The following is an 18441-nucleotide window of genomic DNA, read 5'->3' as shown; positions in this document are numbered from 1 at the left end:
TGTTACTCACACTCAACAACATATCATCTGTAAAAATGTAGCAGTGTGCAGTAAAACCTGTCTCACCCAGCACCGCTTGGGACCAGAAAATACAATGTACTGGTTTACAGAGGGACTGTCAAATCTAATAATGTACCTAAAGAAAAGAAATGTATTGTTTAGGTGCACCCTGTATTCAAGGATTGCATTCATTGTATGTCTTAATTTCTATACTGTAAACTAGGATTTTATTGCAAATGTTCCATGACCACAGGACGTTTGTATATTTATGCAACATCATTTATTATAAACTTAAATCACAAGGCTTGGGGCCAGACTGCATCTACAGATGTACACTGATTTTAGGCAGACAGAGATAGACAGGTTTAGAGTGCATCACACCATTCACATTTCAATAGAGCTTTGGTCGGGATGTAGTAAAAAGTTAATTTACCTGTACAGATCCAAAATGAGAAATTCACAGCTGTATGCTTTAAATACGTATGCACTCGACTTCAGTGTAATTTACAATTATTTGTACTTTAAAGAAAAAGTCTCAACAAACCACTGTAGTGCAGCCTAGATGCAATAGTTAAGAAACGTATGCAGATGAGCCCTAAGAAACTGTACTGTACAGGAAGATACTCCAACTTAGAAGCCTAATTGGTTTTTCATATATTTAAGTGCCTCAAAGGAATCTGGCAAACAGCTGCATGCTTTAAAACACGATACCAAAATTAAGACATGTGAGTAAAATACACTTTCAGCAGTTCAAAAAAACTAAATCTGTCTATTAAAATGCAACAGAATGCACACATTGTAACTATTGTCCTGTTAAGAGGCTGCATTCATTTAGAACACCATGTGATGGAGCTAAACAACAAGCATTGTTTTAGTATTCCAAATTCGAAATCTTCACAGATACAGAAAGCAAGCTTGAACAGTTAGAAATGAAAGAGTCTTAGAGGCACACCAAGCTATATCTAGCCTGGTTACGTGCAACCAATACAATGTTGTAATGTGTTAAAAGAGTAAAACAGATTTCATTCAGTAACAAACTTTTATTGATATTTACAATTTAATTTTTTTTTTTTTTACCTGGTACGAAATTGTATGTTGCGGAAAATCCAATCGCCTCCAATTCTCCGTCAGAGAAAAACTTTATCCAAAGATATCGGCCACTGGATTTGATAAATGGTGGACTTTGTTGGCCACAGTAGCGTCCAATAATTGGAGAAAAGCCAAATGGTCCGTCTCGAACCTCAATGTGATCAAATTTACATTCCCATGAAGGCTCAATGGAATATTGTTCAGCAAAGAACAGGTCAATGCATTGCCTAGGTGCAGCTAGATAAGACAAAAAAAGAAACACTGAATCAGGTGGGAAGAACAGGAAGAGATGTATTATGCACAGCTTGGATGAATCAGGCAGTAAAACTATTCCTATGAAGAAGTTGCACAAAAGTTTGAAACCCCAGTTATATGTGGTACACACTTTGTTTTATAGGGCAGGCCCTTAAACAAGTAGGTATATTTCTATAGTGCCATTCACACAACAGTATCTCAAAGCATTTTACAAGTCAATAAAAACAAAACTTACAATTAAATTAATTTATTCAATTAAGAAACATTATCAAGAAAAAGTTAACCGGTAAAATAAAATGAATACAAAAAACATCAATATTAGTAGAGAAAAAAATGAGAAGAACGAACACTTAACATTTTTTTTTTATAAAATGCTAGTAAAAAAAGGGAGTTTTTAATCTTGATTAAAAAATATTAAGTGACTCTGCATCTCTAATATCAGATGGTTGTCTATTCCATAATCTGGAAGCATTGTAACTAAAATCTCTTTCTTCTTTCTTTTTTGTTTTAATATTTGGGAAGGACAGATGACCAGAATAAGCCAACCTTAAAGCAGTTCTAGGTACATGTAGGGACAAAAGCTCTTTTAGATAATCAGTTAGCAGACCATGAAATGTTTTGTAAGTCAAAAATAGGATCTTATAATCAACTCTATATCTTACTGAAAGCCAGCGTAGAGAAGCCAGCATGGGATTTATGTGGTCCCTTTTCTTTTGTTTACTAAGCACCTGGGTCGCTGCATTTTGAACAAGCTGTAACAGTGAAAAGGCATGGACTGCGAAAAAAAACATTGCAGTGATCAAGTCTAGATGAGACACAAGCATGAACCAGCTTATCACAATCAGGCAATGAAAGACCAGACCTAATCTTAGCAATATTTCAAAGATGATTAAAACAAAAAAAAAAAAAAAAAAAAAAAAAAAACACTTTGGTGACATTAGGATATGAACCTCAAAACATAAATCAGAAACAAATCTGGCTTCTGATTTTAGGTTTGAAGTTAAATTACTCAACAACTCTAATTTTAGAGAATTGTCAAATTCTAGTTGCTGCTGAAAACCCAAAATCCAAACTTCTGTCTTATCTGAGTTTAACTGCAAAACACTTTGAGACATCCAGTTTTTTACATCATTCAGACACCGCAGTAGTATCCCCAAATGATATATTATACAAATGGCATCCCTGACTCTTATTCTGTATAACGACAGAGGGCTGATTGTTCTGTAAGTGCAGGGTCTGCAGGATCCTTCACAGTCAAGGCTGTTTGAAAAGTAATGGCCGTAGGGGTTATTATGGAAAGACTTTGCTGCAGATTTCCACTCCAAGCTTTAAACACCCAATGACAGTACACACTATTGACAGTGCTAAGGCTGGCCCTTCTGTTTCTTTGGTTCAGAGCCTACACTATAGTATGTAGCAGTGTACAACATGTATTTATAAAGCACCTTCAATCCAAACACCTGTTTAATTGTACTGCTCTCTCCCCTAGTGTACTTAATGGAGCCTTACACAACCATCATATATCATATACTGCAGTTCTACTAAAAAGAAACTTTAGAAAACATGCCAACAAGATATTTGCATATAAAGTCACTGATATTACTGTACTTTATAGTTCTTATATACGTATATTTCTTATGATTGGATGTTTACAGTTAGGCATGCTCATCATTAATCGTAATAATGAAAAGCAATTTGCATTTTCTTTGTGGAAAAAAAGGAAAACAACAATAACCTCTGAAGGCAAATTTAAAAATGTGATTAAATTAATAACAGCCTTTTTATACAAAAATAGTGTAAATTAAATGTTGGTATCAAAACCTTGACTTGTTATACTTCACTTATGCTTATGCAATGCAAATAACCAAAAATAATCATATCTGTGTACACAAGTAATTTTAACATTCTCAATGATTGTGTGTATATATATATATATATATATATATATATATATATATATATATATATATATATATATAATGTGTGTGTGTGTGTGTGTGTGTGTGTATATATATATTATATATATATATATATATATATATATATATATATATATATATATATATATATATATATATATATATATTGTAATAAGGTGTGTGGAATGGTGTCGGAAAATAGGTATGTCAGCTTGAGAATGAAAAGGGTGCTGTTCCCCGAGAGCGCCTGATCATAACTATTGGAAAAGAAGGGTTATGTTCAGAATGGCCACTACGGGGATGTGGCCCAGTTCTCTCCCCCAAATGCTTAACTAGCTGATTAATAGGAGCAGCTGAGAACAAGCTGGGTCCAATTAGCTAATCAGGCAAGAGATATAAGCTGCCTCTTTGTCTGTGCTGGGTGATCGCGAGTGGAGAGAGTCTGGAAGACAAAAGGCAAGTGAAAAACCTATTTCTGGGAAAAAAGGATCAAGACCTTGGCAAAGAAAATAACCCTGTGGTTGTTTACTGTTTGGATCACTGGTTTGTTTGTTGGATAAGCGGCTTAGCCGTTCCAACTATAGTTAGGGAAGTTTATGTTCAGTTAGAGCTCTGTGCAGAGCTAGGCTTTTTCTTTTGTGTCCTGTGAAGCGACGTGTTTATGTTTTGTTTGAAATCTGAAACTAATAAACGGCAAGTCCTCTTGAAGACTACCTTCAACCCCCCAGTGTTGTCCCTGATTTCAGTCACTGCGTTACATGTGGTGTTAGAAGTGGGAGTGTTAGTGTCTTGGAGGTTTAACAACAAGCAAATAAAACTCGAGATGGCTGCTAGACTGGACTCCCTTGAAGGTTCCCGAATGAGCGTAACTGACATGAAGCCAACTCAACTGCTACAAAAAATGACCAGGGACGATGACGTGGAGGCGTACCTTGTGTTGTTTGAGCGTGTGGCCACCAGAGAAGCTTGGCCAATCAAGGATGCCCAAAAGGCCTACCATGACCTGGACCATACTGCAGCAGCAGACTATGATCAGCTTAAGGCGGAAATATTGGCCCGGGCAGGCGTGACCACCGCAGTAAGGGGCCAGCGGTTTCATGCCTGGATTTTCCAGCAGGAACAAGCTCCCAGGTCACAAATGTTTGACCTAATCCATTTGGCAAGACAGTGGTTGCAGCCTGATGTGAACACTGCTACTAAAGTTGTCGAAATACTAGTCATGGACAGGTTCCTGAGAGCTATGCCCCCCCCTCCCCCCTTCCCCCCTTTACGAAGGAACGTAGGACAAAATGAACCCTCAACGCTGGATGCCTTTGCTGCAGTCGTAGAATGCTTTTTGGCCACTAAGGATTTAGCCATGCACCCCAGTGTCACTTCGGCAAAGAGTGATCTACGGTGCTCCCGATGGAAACAGCACCCTAACAAGAATTCGGGTAGGCCAGAACTGAGGGGAGGGGCTGAGAAGGAATGGGGGTAACTGGGGATGATAGAGCTGTTAATCCACCACTTGCTGAACGGTATAGAAACTACAAGTGTTTTAAATGTAATGAATTTGGCCACATTGCAATACAGTGTCCTAATGAAACAGAGCCAATGCAGTGTAATGTAGGGGAGCAGACCTACTGTGGGGTAACTAATGTGGTAAATGTGGCCCTAACTGCTCATAAATTTATAGTAAGAGTATTGGTGAATGGGAAACCAGCTCAAGCCCTCGACAATTCCGGAAGTGCTGTCACGGTGGTTTCACCTAAATATGTGAAGCCTGAGCAATTAGACCATAGTCTTAAGACCGGTATCACCTGTGTACATGGAGATGTTAATTATTACCCCACAGGTGACGTTAGTATTGAATTTAATGGCCTGATAAATACTGTGAGAGTCGTAGTGATAACCAAACTGCCACACGAGGTGATACTGGGTAGAGACTATCCAGGTTTTGAAGACCTGGTGAAATTAAATAAGGAATGGGATCCCCCGATACTAAATTGTGTACAGGGTGAGAGGGACCCGCAGGAAGGCTTGAATCAGGTATTCCCATCCACTGACATTGAACTGCACCCAACTGCCAATAAAGTACGTAAAACACGTAAAGGAAAACGAGCTGACAAGTATCAGTGGAATAGGAGAACTTTTGAGCAAGCTTTAGTGTTGTTGGGAAGTGGTACAAAAAGGGATAGGAAGGGGGTTAGCACCCAATGTGGGCCCAAGGAGATACTTGATGAGACAGGTGTTACACCAGCATTAACGGAAGGAAATGATCCTAATGCCTTTGAGCAGTGGGTGGTACCAAGTGGGCAGTTTGGGAGGGACCAAGCTAATGATCCAGCTCTAGTAAATGTTAAAAGTCTGGACATGGAATTAAATGAGGTTACTGTGGAGGATGCCCCAAGTAGAGGTGCAGGAGCCTATTATATAGTAAGGAATGATCTGTTGTATAGAGTCACACACGTAGGAGAGGACCAGGTAGAACAACTCTTGGTGCCTCAACAATACCGTAATATCGTAATGTACTTGGCACATAGTCATGTGTTTGGTGCTAACCTTGGAGTTTAAAAGACCACTCAGTGCATCTTAAAAAGGTTTTTTTGGGTCGGACTGTATAAAGAAGTTGAACACTTTTGTAATTCGTGTCCCGAGTGTCAGAAAACCTGTCCCCGAGCTAAATTACGAGCACCTCTCGTACCACTTCCTATTATAGAAACGCCCTTTGAGCAGATCGCTATGGACTTTGTCGGTCCTCTAAGTCAATCTGCTAGGGGGCATGAGTATATTCTAGTGGTCCTGGACTACGCTACCAGGTATCCGGAAGCGATACCCTTGAGAAACATGGCAGCTAAAACCGTAGCGAAAGAACTGTTTCACATGTTCACACGGGTAGGGGTGCCAAAAGAAATTTTAACGGAGCAGGGGACGCCATTTGTCTCAAATCTGATGAAAGATCTGTCTGATCTTTGAAAGATTAAACCAATCCGTATGTCCGTTTACCATCTACAAACCAATGGTTTGGTGGAAAGGTTCAACAAAACCTTAAAAAACATGTTAAGGAAGGTTGTTGATAAAGACGGTAGGGATTGGGATTTGCTGCTTCCATACCTCATGTTTGCTGTTAGGGAAGTGCCACAGTCGTCAAACGGGTTTTCACCATTTGAATTGTTGTATGGTCATCAGCCTAGGGGGATCCTAGACATTGCAAAGGAGCTGTGGGAAGAACAGGGTGGTCCTAGGAAGAACATTATTGAACATGTAATGGGTATGAGAGAAAGAATAAAAACCCTGACACCGACAGTTAAGGTACATCTCGAGAAAGCACAGGCCGCGCAGTCTAGACACTATAATGCACAAGCACAAGTTAGGACATTTTTGCCTGGGGATAGGGTTATGGTTTTGGTCCCAACTTCAGAGAGCAGATTGTTTGCGAAGTGGCAAGGACCATATGAAATTATAGAAGCAGCTGGGCCGGTGAACTACAAGATAAAACAACCGGACAAAAGAAAGAAAGAGCAGATTTATCACATCAATTTGTTGAAGCCCTGGAGGGACAGGGAACCAGCATATATGGCAACTGAGGCAGGGACAGCCTATGGTAGGTCACCTCTTCCTGAAATTAACATCGGTCCTGAACTGACTGAGACCCAGCGCCTCGAAGTATTTGAGATGTTACAAGCTAACACAGATGTCTTTTCAGTTCTCCCAGGGAGGGCTCACGTGATAAGCCATGATATTGTAACTGATCCAGGGGTTAAAGTAAATGTGAGAGCCTATAGGATTCCGGAAGCAAAACGGGCCGAAGTAAGCAAGGAAGCGGAGAGAATGCTTCAACTAGGAGTTATTGAGGAATCGAAAAGCGAGTGGACAAGCCCCATAGTTTTAGTTCCTAAGCCCAACGGAACCTGGCGTTCTGTAATGATTTCCGGAAGCTGAATGAGGTCTCAAAGTTTGATGCATACCCGATGCCCAGAGTGGACGAGCTAATTGAAAAGCTAGGAAAAGCTAGGTATTTAACCACTCTTGACTTAACTAAAGGGTACTGGCAGATACCGCTCACTGATACAGCAAAGGAGAAGACCGCATTCGTAACTCCAGGTGGGCTGTATCAGTACACGGTGATGCCCTTTGGTCTACACGGCGCTCCTGCTACCTTCCAAAGGTTAATTGATAGTATCCTAAGACCTCACTTAAAGTTTGCCTCTGCCTACTTTGTAATATATACTGAGGATTGGGAATCTCATCTATTAAAGGTGGAACTTGTGTTAGGTAGCCTTAGAGAAGCAGGCTTGACAGCAAACCCAGAGAAATGTTACATCGGGTTAAAAGAGGCTAAATATCTAGGGTACGTAGTGGGCAATGGACTTGTCAAACCACAAATGAGTAAAGTCGAAGCCATTCAAAACTGGCCTCGGCCAGTGAATAAGAAGCAAGTCCGGGCTTTTATGGGAATAGTGGGGTATTACAGGCGGTTTGTACCTGACTTTGCAACCAAAGCAGCCCCCCTCACTGAGCTGACCAGGGCCAAGGGACCAACTATGGTCAGCTGGTCTACGGAGGTAGAAACAGCATTTCAGTATATGAAGAATATACTCTGCAGTGAACCAGTTTTAAGGGTACCTGATCTTAAAAAATAGTTTATTTTGCAGACAGATGCTTCAGACGTAGGGCTTGGGGCAGTACTGTCACAAGTAGAGGAGGGTGAAGAACATCCAGTTTTGTTTTTAAGTAGGAAGTTGCTACCCAGAGAATGTAAATACGCCATTGTGGAGAAGGAATGTTTAGCAGTGAAATGGGCAATAGAAACATTGTGATATTATTTACTGGGCAGAGAATTTACACTGGACATGGACCACGCACCCCTCAAATGGATGAAAATCAATAAAGAAACAAAACTCTAGAGTGACCACGTGGTTTTTATCCTTGCAGCCTTATAAATTCAACATAGAACATCGAAGTGGTAGCAAGAATGGAAATGCAGACAGTCTCTCTAGGGCACACTGTCTTGTTGAGTCAGATGCTCCAACCCAGGGGTTTGAGCTGAGGGGAAGGGTGTGTAATAAGGTGTGTGGAATGGTGTTGGAAAATAGGTATGTCAGCTTGAGAATGAAGAGGGAGCTGTTCCCGGAGAGCGCCTGATCATAACTATTGGAAAAGAAGGGTTATGTTCAGAATGGCCACTACGGGGATGTGGCCCAGTTCTCTCCCCCAAATGCTTAACTAGCTGATTAATAGGAGCAGCTGAGAACAAGCTGGGTCCAATTAGCTAATCAGGCAAGAGATATAAGTTGCCTCTTTGTCTGTGCTGGGTGATTGCGAGTGGAGAGAGTCTGGAAGACAAAAGGCAAGTTAAAAACCTATTTCTGGGAAAATAGGGACAAGAGCTTAGCAAAGAAAATAACCCTGTGGTTGTTTACTGTTTGGATCACTGGTTTGTTTGTTGGATAAGCGGCTTAGCCGTTCCAACCATAGTTAGGGAAGTTTATGTTCAGTTAGAGCTCTGTGCAGAGCTAGGCTTTTTCTTTTGTGTCCTGTGAAGCGACATGTTTATGTTTTGTTTGAAATCTGAAACTAATAAATGGCAAGTCCTCTTGAAGACTACCTTCAACCCCCCAGTGTTGTCCCTGATTTCAGTCACTGTGTTACTATATATATATATATATATATATATATATATATATATATATATATATATATATATATATATATATATATATGCTATCAAATAGTTACTATATATATATATATATATATATAATATATATATATATATATAGTTATATTACATACACACCAGTATATCAATCTATAAGCAACATATTGCGGAATGAGATTTGAGTTTGTACTTACAACAGTACAGTATAGCAGCACCATGAAAATACGTCTACTATATCTTTTAAAATCACATATTGTTTTCCGCATAGAATGGATTCCAAACTGACATACAGTTCTCATTTTCTAGATATGCAGATGTTGTCACTAAAAGATGATGGAAATGAAGTTGCTGTTTTTAAGATAAGCTGATCCTCGGATATATATTTGAATACAGCTGACAGTATTAAACATAAAACATCAAGATAGAGATGATTGGTACAGAGGAATAACATTCTGCGTCCAATCAAAAGAGACATTGCAGCTTGTCCGCTGTACAACATTCCATACAGGACGAATGCAGGATCAATTCAGGAAGAAACAGCCTTGTTTTCAGTGCCAGACAGTATATGTAACAAAAGCACTACTATTGGGCTGTTGAGTCTGCATGATAAATGATGTATTTTGTGTTTTATCTATTAACATCATAGCGAATGCAGTGAATGTTGCTTACTGTCTATTCGATCATGGATGTTCAACAATAATCAGAGTGTTGTGGGAACGAACAGTGATGCTGTTTTAGCAATTTAATGCAACTTCCTTTCTAAAGGTGATAGTGCCAGGCTATTTTGGTGACATAACTTGGACTCTTTGGAAATCGTACGGTATATCTGTTATTTCATGTTGATTTCATGATACAGTTCAAATCCAGTGCTCACTGAATAATTTTTTCTGTGTAATGAACACCACTTTACCCCCATTTCTATCCAGTTAGTGGAGCTTCTTGTTCTTCCTAAACTGAAGACATACCCTTTGTCACCGAGGAAACAGTACTACAGCATCAAGGCTTAAATGGTTTGTGATGCTTTATCTGTACAGTATTATTATTCATTAACTGTGCAACTTTATGACACTGCTCTGATCTTTCCTCTGGGTCAATCAAACCCTAAATCAATAAGTGTCTTCAGCACCAACCACTCAACCTACATGCAAACTGAGTAACTGGGTGTCAAAGACAGCATTCGCGAGAATAGGAGGTAGCGCAAGTAGACATGCGATGCAGACCTCATTGGGATTCATATTTTGTTATAGCTATGTAACTTGAAGTAATTTAACAGCATGCAAAGGAAGATGCTGATTGGTTGGTCAAGTAAATACCATGTCATCAGCTACAGTGAACACTAAGATTTATATGAGAGGCTGCTGCATGATAAATCTATAAATGATACATGCTCTATCACTAGTGAAGCCTTAAATTATTACTAAATTATAAACAACTTTAAACTGCCATTGAAAGATTTCTATTTGACTGATCTCTAGTCAAATTTTAGAATACAACTGAAAAATAGTGCTGTCCAAATGTATTTTATTTGAAATCTATTTGAAGCAGTATAACTGAGGATGCCTACTGCAATACATCCCCAATAACACAGAGTATTCCTCTCTCCCCTTCTCTCTAAATGCTTTGCAGTCCCTTCTCTCTTCCTTGGGTTTCAGTAACAAGATGTTCTCCAGATGTGAAATGGAACTATATTATACAGTATAGATGAGTTCTGTCACGTTTTCTGCTGTTAATTACCCATTGAACAGGCAACGATATTGTATCCTAGATAGATTACTGGACATGGTTGGTTAAATGTTTGAGTCACTTAAAATGGACCTTCTTACACAGAATCAGACATTTTATTACAAATAAATTACACCACATTTTCTAAGGCACGCAATTAAACATAATTCAATCAACAATAGTGGTATAACAGTTGATTTATATTGTTTTCATGTTAGCTAATATTTAAAGGAAAGAAAAACTACCGTTGGGACCCCTAAAAAGGCTGTAACATCAGCTAATAACCTGAATTTGTCAATTTCTTTGCAATACAATGACTATTCCCTGTCTAAAGGAAGTAATGGATTTAACTACTCTCCTAACAATGTGTTTGATTAAGGAAAACATGTGTTACATTTTACACAACCTGTATTATCATTAAATTATGTTGTTCTTAACAAGTTATATATTTCTTTAAAAAACACATTTAAATTAAACCCATGTTTTACAGTGTCCAGTATAATAGATGAGCAATGGTTTTGAATTTCTGTAGGTTCAAAACTGTTATTACTGGGCTTTCAACCGTTTGCTGTTTGTTTGTATCCATTTCCCAAACAAATTAACACCAGATCAATGTACAGTACATGGTGGAATTGTTTACCTTCAATGATGTAAATGCACTCTTTCTCTGGAGGGTATTTGTTGGGGTAGTTGGGTGAAGTGAAAATGCCCCCTTCTGGATTCTTTATCCAGGTGCCACATTGAGCTGCTCCTGGGATGTTTGCTTTTTCTGAAACACAGATTCATATCTACCTATAAACAGTATTCTTTACAAAAAGCTATAACACTGTAAATTTGGTAGTTATTGTGTTGCATCTATCAGTAGTATACACTTTTTACATGTTAACTTAGCTCTGACAAATAACTGGTTACAAGTCTTAGGATTTAAATCAAGATATGGCAATATAAATGTTTGAAAGAAAAGAATGAGAGAAATAAATATTTAATTGTGGAAATGTATTACCTGTCCCCTTCTTTGTTGCCCCAGACAACCCAAGTATGATGAGACTTGCAACAACTGAAACAAAAGACAACATTCATTTTGGTCTAAAAAAGGGGAATTGTAAAATGGGTAGCTTGCCAGTAATTTATGATGCATTTTTTTTCTACCGGTATCTACTGTATATTGTTGCTGCTAAATGGTGGGAGCTATTAGATATTATGTTCTCTGTGATCGTTTTCAGATCCCTAATACTAACTAGATTATAGCACATACATTACTTCTTTCTTTTTTATATAGTAATACATCACTGACAGGGAAAAGTTAACATTCGCTTGCCGCAAAATTGTTTAAAAGAACAAATTGAATTTTGCATCTGATCGGTCGAAAAATATTTTTTTTTTACTTTGATTTTCAATACTGATATAATAACATTGATCGCAATTTTGTTATTGTTCACTAAATTAGTTCCAAGATTTAATTGATATTATATAGTATATATATATATATATATATATAAGATAATATATATATTATAATATATATATATATATATATTGGTGTTATATATAAGGGAAAACTTGACACACCAAGCTATATTCCCTTTTGTGTATCTAAAATCAAAGTGTTTTATCTGGCTATTGAAACCAGTAACCACCATTGCACAATATGCAGATGAGAAATACGGTTCAAATCTCATTCAAAGCGCACACTGCGTGTAAAATGGACATGCATTTCTTCTGTACGGCACATGAACCCATACAAGTGGAGACGAAAGAGGAGTCTGTGCTGATAATTTACACGCTGTCTCTAAAAAAAACACCGCAATTGCTTATTCAGTTACATGCAGCAATTCAAAATACTACCCAATTAAGTAATGGCAATGAGACCTCAAAACACACCTTACTTTTGTCCGTACGGCACACGCCTGTTAAGAAGCCCGTGTATAATCCTTATAAACTAATAAAAAGGAGACTCACCGTGAAGCAAACTGTGCCCATGTACCATGTCTGTTCCTTTTACAAGGGGCTTCAATCTCAACTAATTCCATTTAGATACAGGAATACTTCAAGTGGAAAGGATTGATAGATTAGAAAATTCAAGAATGGATAACAACGAGCATTACTATACCACTTAAAACAACACACATTACAGAGAAGGAAAAACAAAAACAAAATAAAACAATAAAATAAAAAAAAAAAAAATTAAAAAAAAAAAAAAAAAAAAAAAAAAAAAAAAAAAAAAACGAATCCCAGGGGGAAAAAAACCCGACTAATCACCAGTTTCATATAAAACTATGACCAGGTCTAAACATTCGCCCGATTTCCATCCAAACGTTTCCAAGACCTTTTGGTGCTTTTGATGCACTGAAAGGATTAATAGGTCCGTCATCAGCCTTCCCTGATCGCTCCACCTTTGCAATCTTCCGAGGAAAAAGATTTACAAAAAGGGGATTTAGTAATTCTTGTTCAATCCCTATTTCTGGAGCAATCGTTTAAAATCGTGTAAATCCATCTTGAACCCATTCTCAATTATTGTAAGATACAGCACCTCCAACTTTGGTTTAGAAACTTAGAATTGTGTAGAGATTCTTCAGTCCAGTTTTCCTGCAAGCAGTGATGAATTTCTTATTTTTGAAAAAAAACATCTTCAAACCTGTGTCAGTCGTGCCCCCATCCTCAAAGAGTTAAACGGATTGTACAACGACCCTCTTGAAACAGTTGGCTATACGTCCATCTCCTAATCCTATGGGTTAAACGATAATCTTAATAATCATAATATGAAATGCGTCGATGTACAAAGAACCCTTTGATTAAAAATGTAATCCACTCAAACAGACATAACAGAATCAAAAAGCAAGAAAAAAAAAAAAAAAAAAAAAAAAAAGTAATGTTTCTTTAAGAAGCAATGCGAAGCCAGGCGGACTGCAGGATGAGACACCCTCAGACAGTACACACCAAAATGTAAAGGTAAGCAGAAAAGGCACTATGTGGAAATGGAAGAAGTAAGCAAGAGGAGACAGATGTTTCAAAGACGCCGGGCGAGTATCACTGATCTATCAGTAACTCGAACCAATTGCACCTGCAGCATGAAATTGACTAGAGAGATCTGCAGCCTGCTAACATGGCGGGGTGGGGGGGGATGAAATAAAATGTATTCAAGCATGAAGTCACAGTAAATTCATACCTACAACAATTAGATTTGTAAACCATTCATGCCAGTCGTGGGAGATGAACGATTGTCATACATACTCACCTTACCGAGGATGGTATTATTAACAGAATGATTTATGTAAATCTATGTTTAACTGTGGATTTTTTAATTTTTTAAATAAAATACACAGCTATAGAAACATTTTAAAGCCTTTAATGTCAGTTTTTTTTTTTTTTTTTTTTTTTAAATAGTCCTTATACATTTTGGTTAAAGAACACGCCCCTTTGTCCAAAACGCAACAGTAACTTTTATATTGGGATTAAACTGGAATTGCTGCACTACTGGTGCACATGTGAACGCGTTCCTTACATCAGGTCACGTAAGATGCTGTTGAGTGTCTAGTGGTGCTGTCTTGCGATAAACGATTTAAAAATATATTTAAAAATACCCAGCACGTATTATATCCACCCATTTGAGATACTTATTAAAGTGTTGTAGAACATTTAGGATGTTAACGATCTCCTCTGCAACTAACATGTGGAAGAGCCAGACAGTGATACAGTCATATGTGGCTAAGTAAGTTGCACACAAACACAGACTTTAAAATGCCATTGTATTATTCATTATAATTAAATATCATTTTCCTTTTTGATAAAATCAGTCATTGTTTAAATTGTACCATACTCTCTCTGAAGGTCAGCAGACTGTGTCCACAGATACAGATGCAGTACTGCCCCCTCCAGAATTCAATGTCCACTCCAGTACCTTATATAAAGTGTCAACACTGACACAGACACATAAATGTACACGTTATATATAAGATACTATAACAGGAATGCACAAAAGAAAGAAAAAACAGTGTATTGCACTTTCTGTTGTGTATTAAAGAAAAATAAACACTGTGTGTGTGTGTGATGTCATGATGCCATTGGTTTATCTGTGTGAAAACAATAATTCTGCCTCCTGAAGACATGTCCATGCTATTTCCATAGTAACAATGATATGTCCCCCCACCTTCCATAATTTCCACAAACACAAAATAATGAACTGTGCCTTTCGAGCATGTCTGCCATGTGTTTGTGCAGCTCTTCGGAGCCCTAAGGAGCCGAGCACTGTTGATATCCTGCATATGGCACAGGTTTATTCCTCTTACGACTATAAGCAGAAGGACTTATTTCTCACCATACAGTTAGGAAGTCGTGATGGTCTGCACTTTTATACCGTAGTGGGAGCTTATCCGAGATAGCCAACACTGCTCTCTCATCTGATGTTTATTCAAAAGTCCAGAACTATATATATATATATATATATATATATATATATATATATATATATATATATATACACACACACCCTATGTATGCTGTCTATATAATGCTGATGTCTATATATCATAATCTATATAATGCTCAATCGATTGTAAATGAAGTGAATGGCATTGCGTGATTTCAACAGACAGTATGTTCATTGTACATTATTTAGGTAGTGTTGAAAGGGTAATACTTAGACAAAGAAATATTATTACACATTCTGGCTGTAGTTTCTCAGATGGTTGAGAAATTGATGCATGTGGCATTTTGCCCAATGGATGCCATTTTTTGAACTCACTGGAATACACACCACAGTCTATGGTGTGATGTTAGAAGGCAGTAGTATTTCACTTTGACTGCTACAGTGATGTTCGAGGGCAATTTTAATGTTTACCGCTGGAGTTTTGTGAGCCATAGCACAAACTATTTCTGTTACACTATTAACCGATAGGATTGAGAGTTGCTATTTGAGGGTTTAATAAAGCGAGATTATAAAACACACACTTCAAATGGGAAGCCAGGACTGCGCTGATTTAAAGTGACAAGTGTGCAAGGTGTTTAAATTGTTCTGGTTTCCTATACGTGACCAACTTGTAGGTGGAAAACTGCAGCGAATTATGTTCTCCAGTATTGGCTAAAGAGTCTTTTTTTTTTAAACATCCTCTCATGAAACTTAATTGTCCAATTTTGTATACAGCATTATCTGACAACTGAGTGCCTAATACCAGCCCTCTATAATACCTTTCAGATCATCTCTTCCTCATTGTCACAACAGATGCAGCTTTTACATGACAGAATAGTGTACATGTCAGGGATGCAATTTGAATGACACACTTCATGATTTGTGTGAGGAACAGCAGTGTGTGCTACAAATGTGTTGTCCTCCTCTATGCATTGAAGACATGTATACGTACAGTGTACAGGCTGCCTAGGTTGCACAGTGGATTTTTAATTTTTTTTTTTAATACGGCTGCAATAAAATAAATTCGAGTATAGTTAACAAAGTAATGGAAATTACATTCCTCTGTATTATTATGGTTCATATACAGTACATGAAGATGAAAAAAGACACAAATTCCAGGTCAGTATCAGTATTCATCACTTTATTATTATTATTATTATTATTATTAATGACATACTCTTTGGCTACTTAAATATGAAATGCATCTAATATACTTTACTTTAGGTGGATATAAATGCATTCAGCTGATTACAGCCTGTATGACACTGTACTATGGGGTGCTTTGATGCTAATGACATTTTTATGTCTCTAATATAGGTTTGTTTTGTATACATTGGTAGAAACCCCATTAAAAAACACATAAGATACTGTAACTGTGTAATAACAATGCTGTGGTGTTTATCAGAACCAAGAAAATATGTCCTCATGAGCCAGGTCTTTCTGCTCTGGGCTGCTGCTTGTTTAAATTGTATCATGTTTTCTTCCTCTGTGTGAGCTTGCTGGAGGATACTCCTTCAGGAATGTATAAAGAAAACATTTTCTAAAATATCCATTATGGCACGTGAAAAAAGACCATGGGAAAAATGTTCATTTTATTACCCCCGGACCAGTTTGTACACATGAAAGATCTATTATTTTATGATGGCCTGTCAACAGCCCTGCCTTTCCTGAAAGCAAATGTGTAACTTTAGAGGAAAAGGCATAGCAAGAAAATGTAAGCATCTTTGTTATTGATTACAAATAACACATGCACACAACTGGTCCGCCATTTCCTTAAAGCTAAGATGAATAGAGGGTACATGACAGTTATTTAAATGGGGGTTTATCGTGTTCACTGCATGCAACACAAGTTGCCTGAATTGAACTCGCTCCAGCTTAGCCATTCAGCATAAAAAAAAAAACTGTCAGATCAAGCGGCAATGAAACAGTAAAGCAATTCAAATAAATGATTAATTCAGGGGTTCTTAGTAAACTTCCATTTGAATTTAAAAATGTTTACAAATGAGATGCTGCTGCTATTATTAGTGTGAGGGCTTTGCTAAGCCTGCAAATATAATAATGTACTGTATGAAAGAAGGATGTTACCCCAAAGGCTGTTTAAAAAATGCAAAGCTACCCTCACTCACAAAACTGTTCATTCACTGTTTTTAAAAAAGGTAGATTTCTCTGTCAGGATCTCAATTAAATGGAAATTATGCTTTTTTAAAATATAGCAATTCACCTTTACTGAATTTGAAATACAAGCAAATAAGCACAAATAGAGAACTTGAATATCATTTTCAGAGGTTTTGTATACTAGTTCTATAGTGATGCATGTTAGATTTTTGCATGGTATGTGGTGTTGTAACCAGTACTGGAAGGTTAATAAAAATAATAATTATGATAATGAATTGGCTATTTTTTTTAAAGGAAAAAGCTGTAAACAAACAACTAATTGACATAGGGGGTCTACACGGCACTCTTAATGTAGTTACCCAGATTAAAGACTGGAGGAAACACTTTACAAATATACCCCCTTGTATTCTGCTGAAACACTGTTACTGTTACAGGCCTAGTAGTGTATATATCCCAAGTTTACAAAGTTTGCTATACAGGTATTATCTGTCATTTTTGTAGCAATATTTCCAAGTTAATTCCCAAAGAGTGGATTTTCAAAAATAACACTGATGCCAACATTGTATCCACCTGGGAGATAGTTTAGCCTCATTAGCATTGCAATAAGGAATTTGTTAACAGTACCATCTGTTTATCAACAAACCATTTTTTTCTTCAGTAAAAAATATACAAAGTCTCTCTCCCTGGTCAACAATGTACCAGGAGATGGATTTGGCTATATAACATAACATCATGGTGTCTCAGCAAACAAGACCAGAGTTTGTTAATGGTACAACTTTATCAGTATGTATGCTTAAAGGAAAAGTCCTTTCAAGGGTGGGTCCTTGTGTTTGGAGTCCTGACGATCCAGTTCAGCATGTAAGACTCTAAAAATAGACAATGTTTAAAACCAAAATTAATCTCCCTCTCTGCTAACTTCAGTTTTAATATTAAGGGTTTGATATCCTTGTTGGCAGCAGACATAATTTTTCTGGTTCTGGTTACATTTCTTTGCTTCAATTAAAGATACATGTTGCCTGCTTATAATTGTACAGTGTATAATATTAATTGAATTGACTTGTAACACCATGCCGTGACTATAAATTCAGCATAAGGCCTCTCATTATAATGAATAAGTTGAGGACCAGGCCAACAGTATATCAGCAGTATGTACAGTATATCAGCAGTATGTACAGTATATCAGCAGTATGTACAGTAAGTACAGTATATCAGCAGTATGTACAGTATATCAGCAGTATGTACAGTATATCAGCAGTATGTACAGTATGTACAGTATATCAGCAGTATGTACAGTA

At 37.3% G+C, this 18441-nt stretch overlaps 1 protein-coding gene across 2 annotated transcripts in view; it reads right to left on the bottom strand.

The window, feature by feature from the left end:
- The window catches only part of LOC121312729 (neuropilin and tolloid-like protein 1), a 62638-nt gene extending 49874 nt beyond the window's left edge, over nt 1–12764 (bottom strand). For both annotated transcript variants that reach the window (XM_041244446.1, XM_041244447.1), the window contains exons 1-4: nt 12586–12764; nt 11630–11683; nt 11267–11395; nt 1078–1326 (exon numbers count right to left, since the gene is read on the bottom strand). In XM_041244446.1, the coding sequence (XP_041100380.1) occupies nt 1078–1326; nt 11267–11395; nt 11630–11683; nt 12586–12613 (460 nt within the window). In that variant the 5' untranslated portion in view covers nt 12614–12764. The remainder of the gene's footprint in view (nt 1–1077; nt 1327–11266; nt 11396–11629; nt 11684–12585) is intronic.
- Nucleotides 12765–18441: the final 5677 nt, after the last annotated feature.

The sequence above is a fragment of the Polyodon spathula genome, chromosome 3, assembly GCF_017654505.1.
Source record: "Polyodon spathula isolate WHYD16114869_AA chromosome 3, ASM1765450v1, whole genome shotgun sequence".
Classification (NCBI taxonomy): domain Eukaryota; kingdom Metazoa; phylum Chordata; class Actinopteri; order Acipenseriformes; family Polyodontidae; genus Polyodon; species Polyodon spathula.
This window is presented reverse-complemented; position numbering and strand designations above follow the sequence as displayed.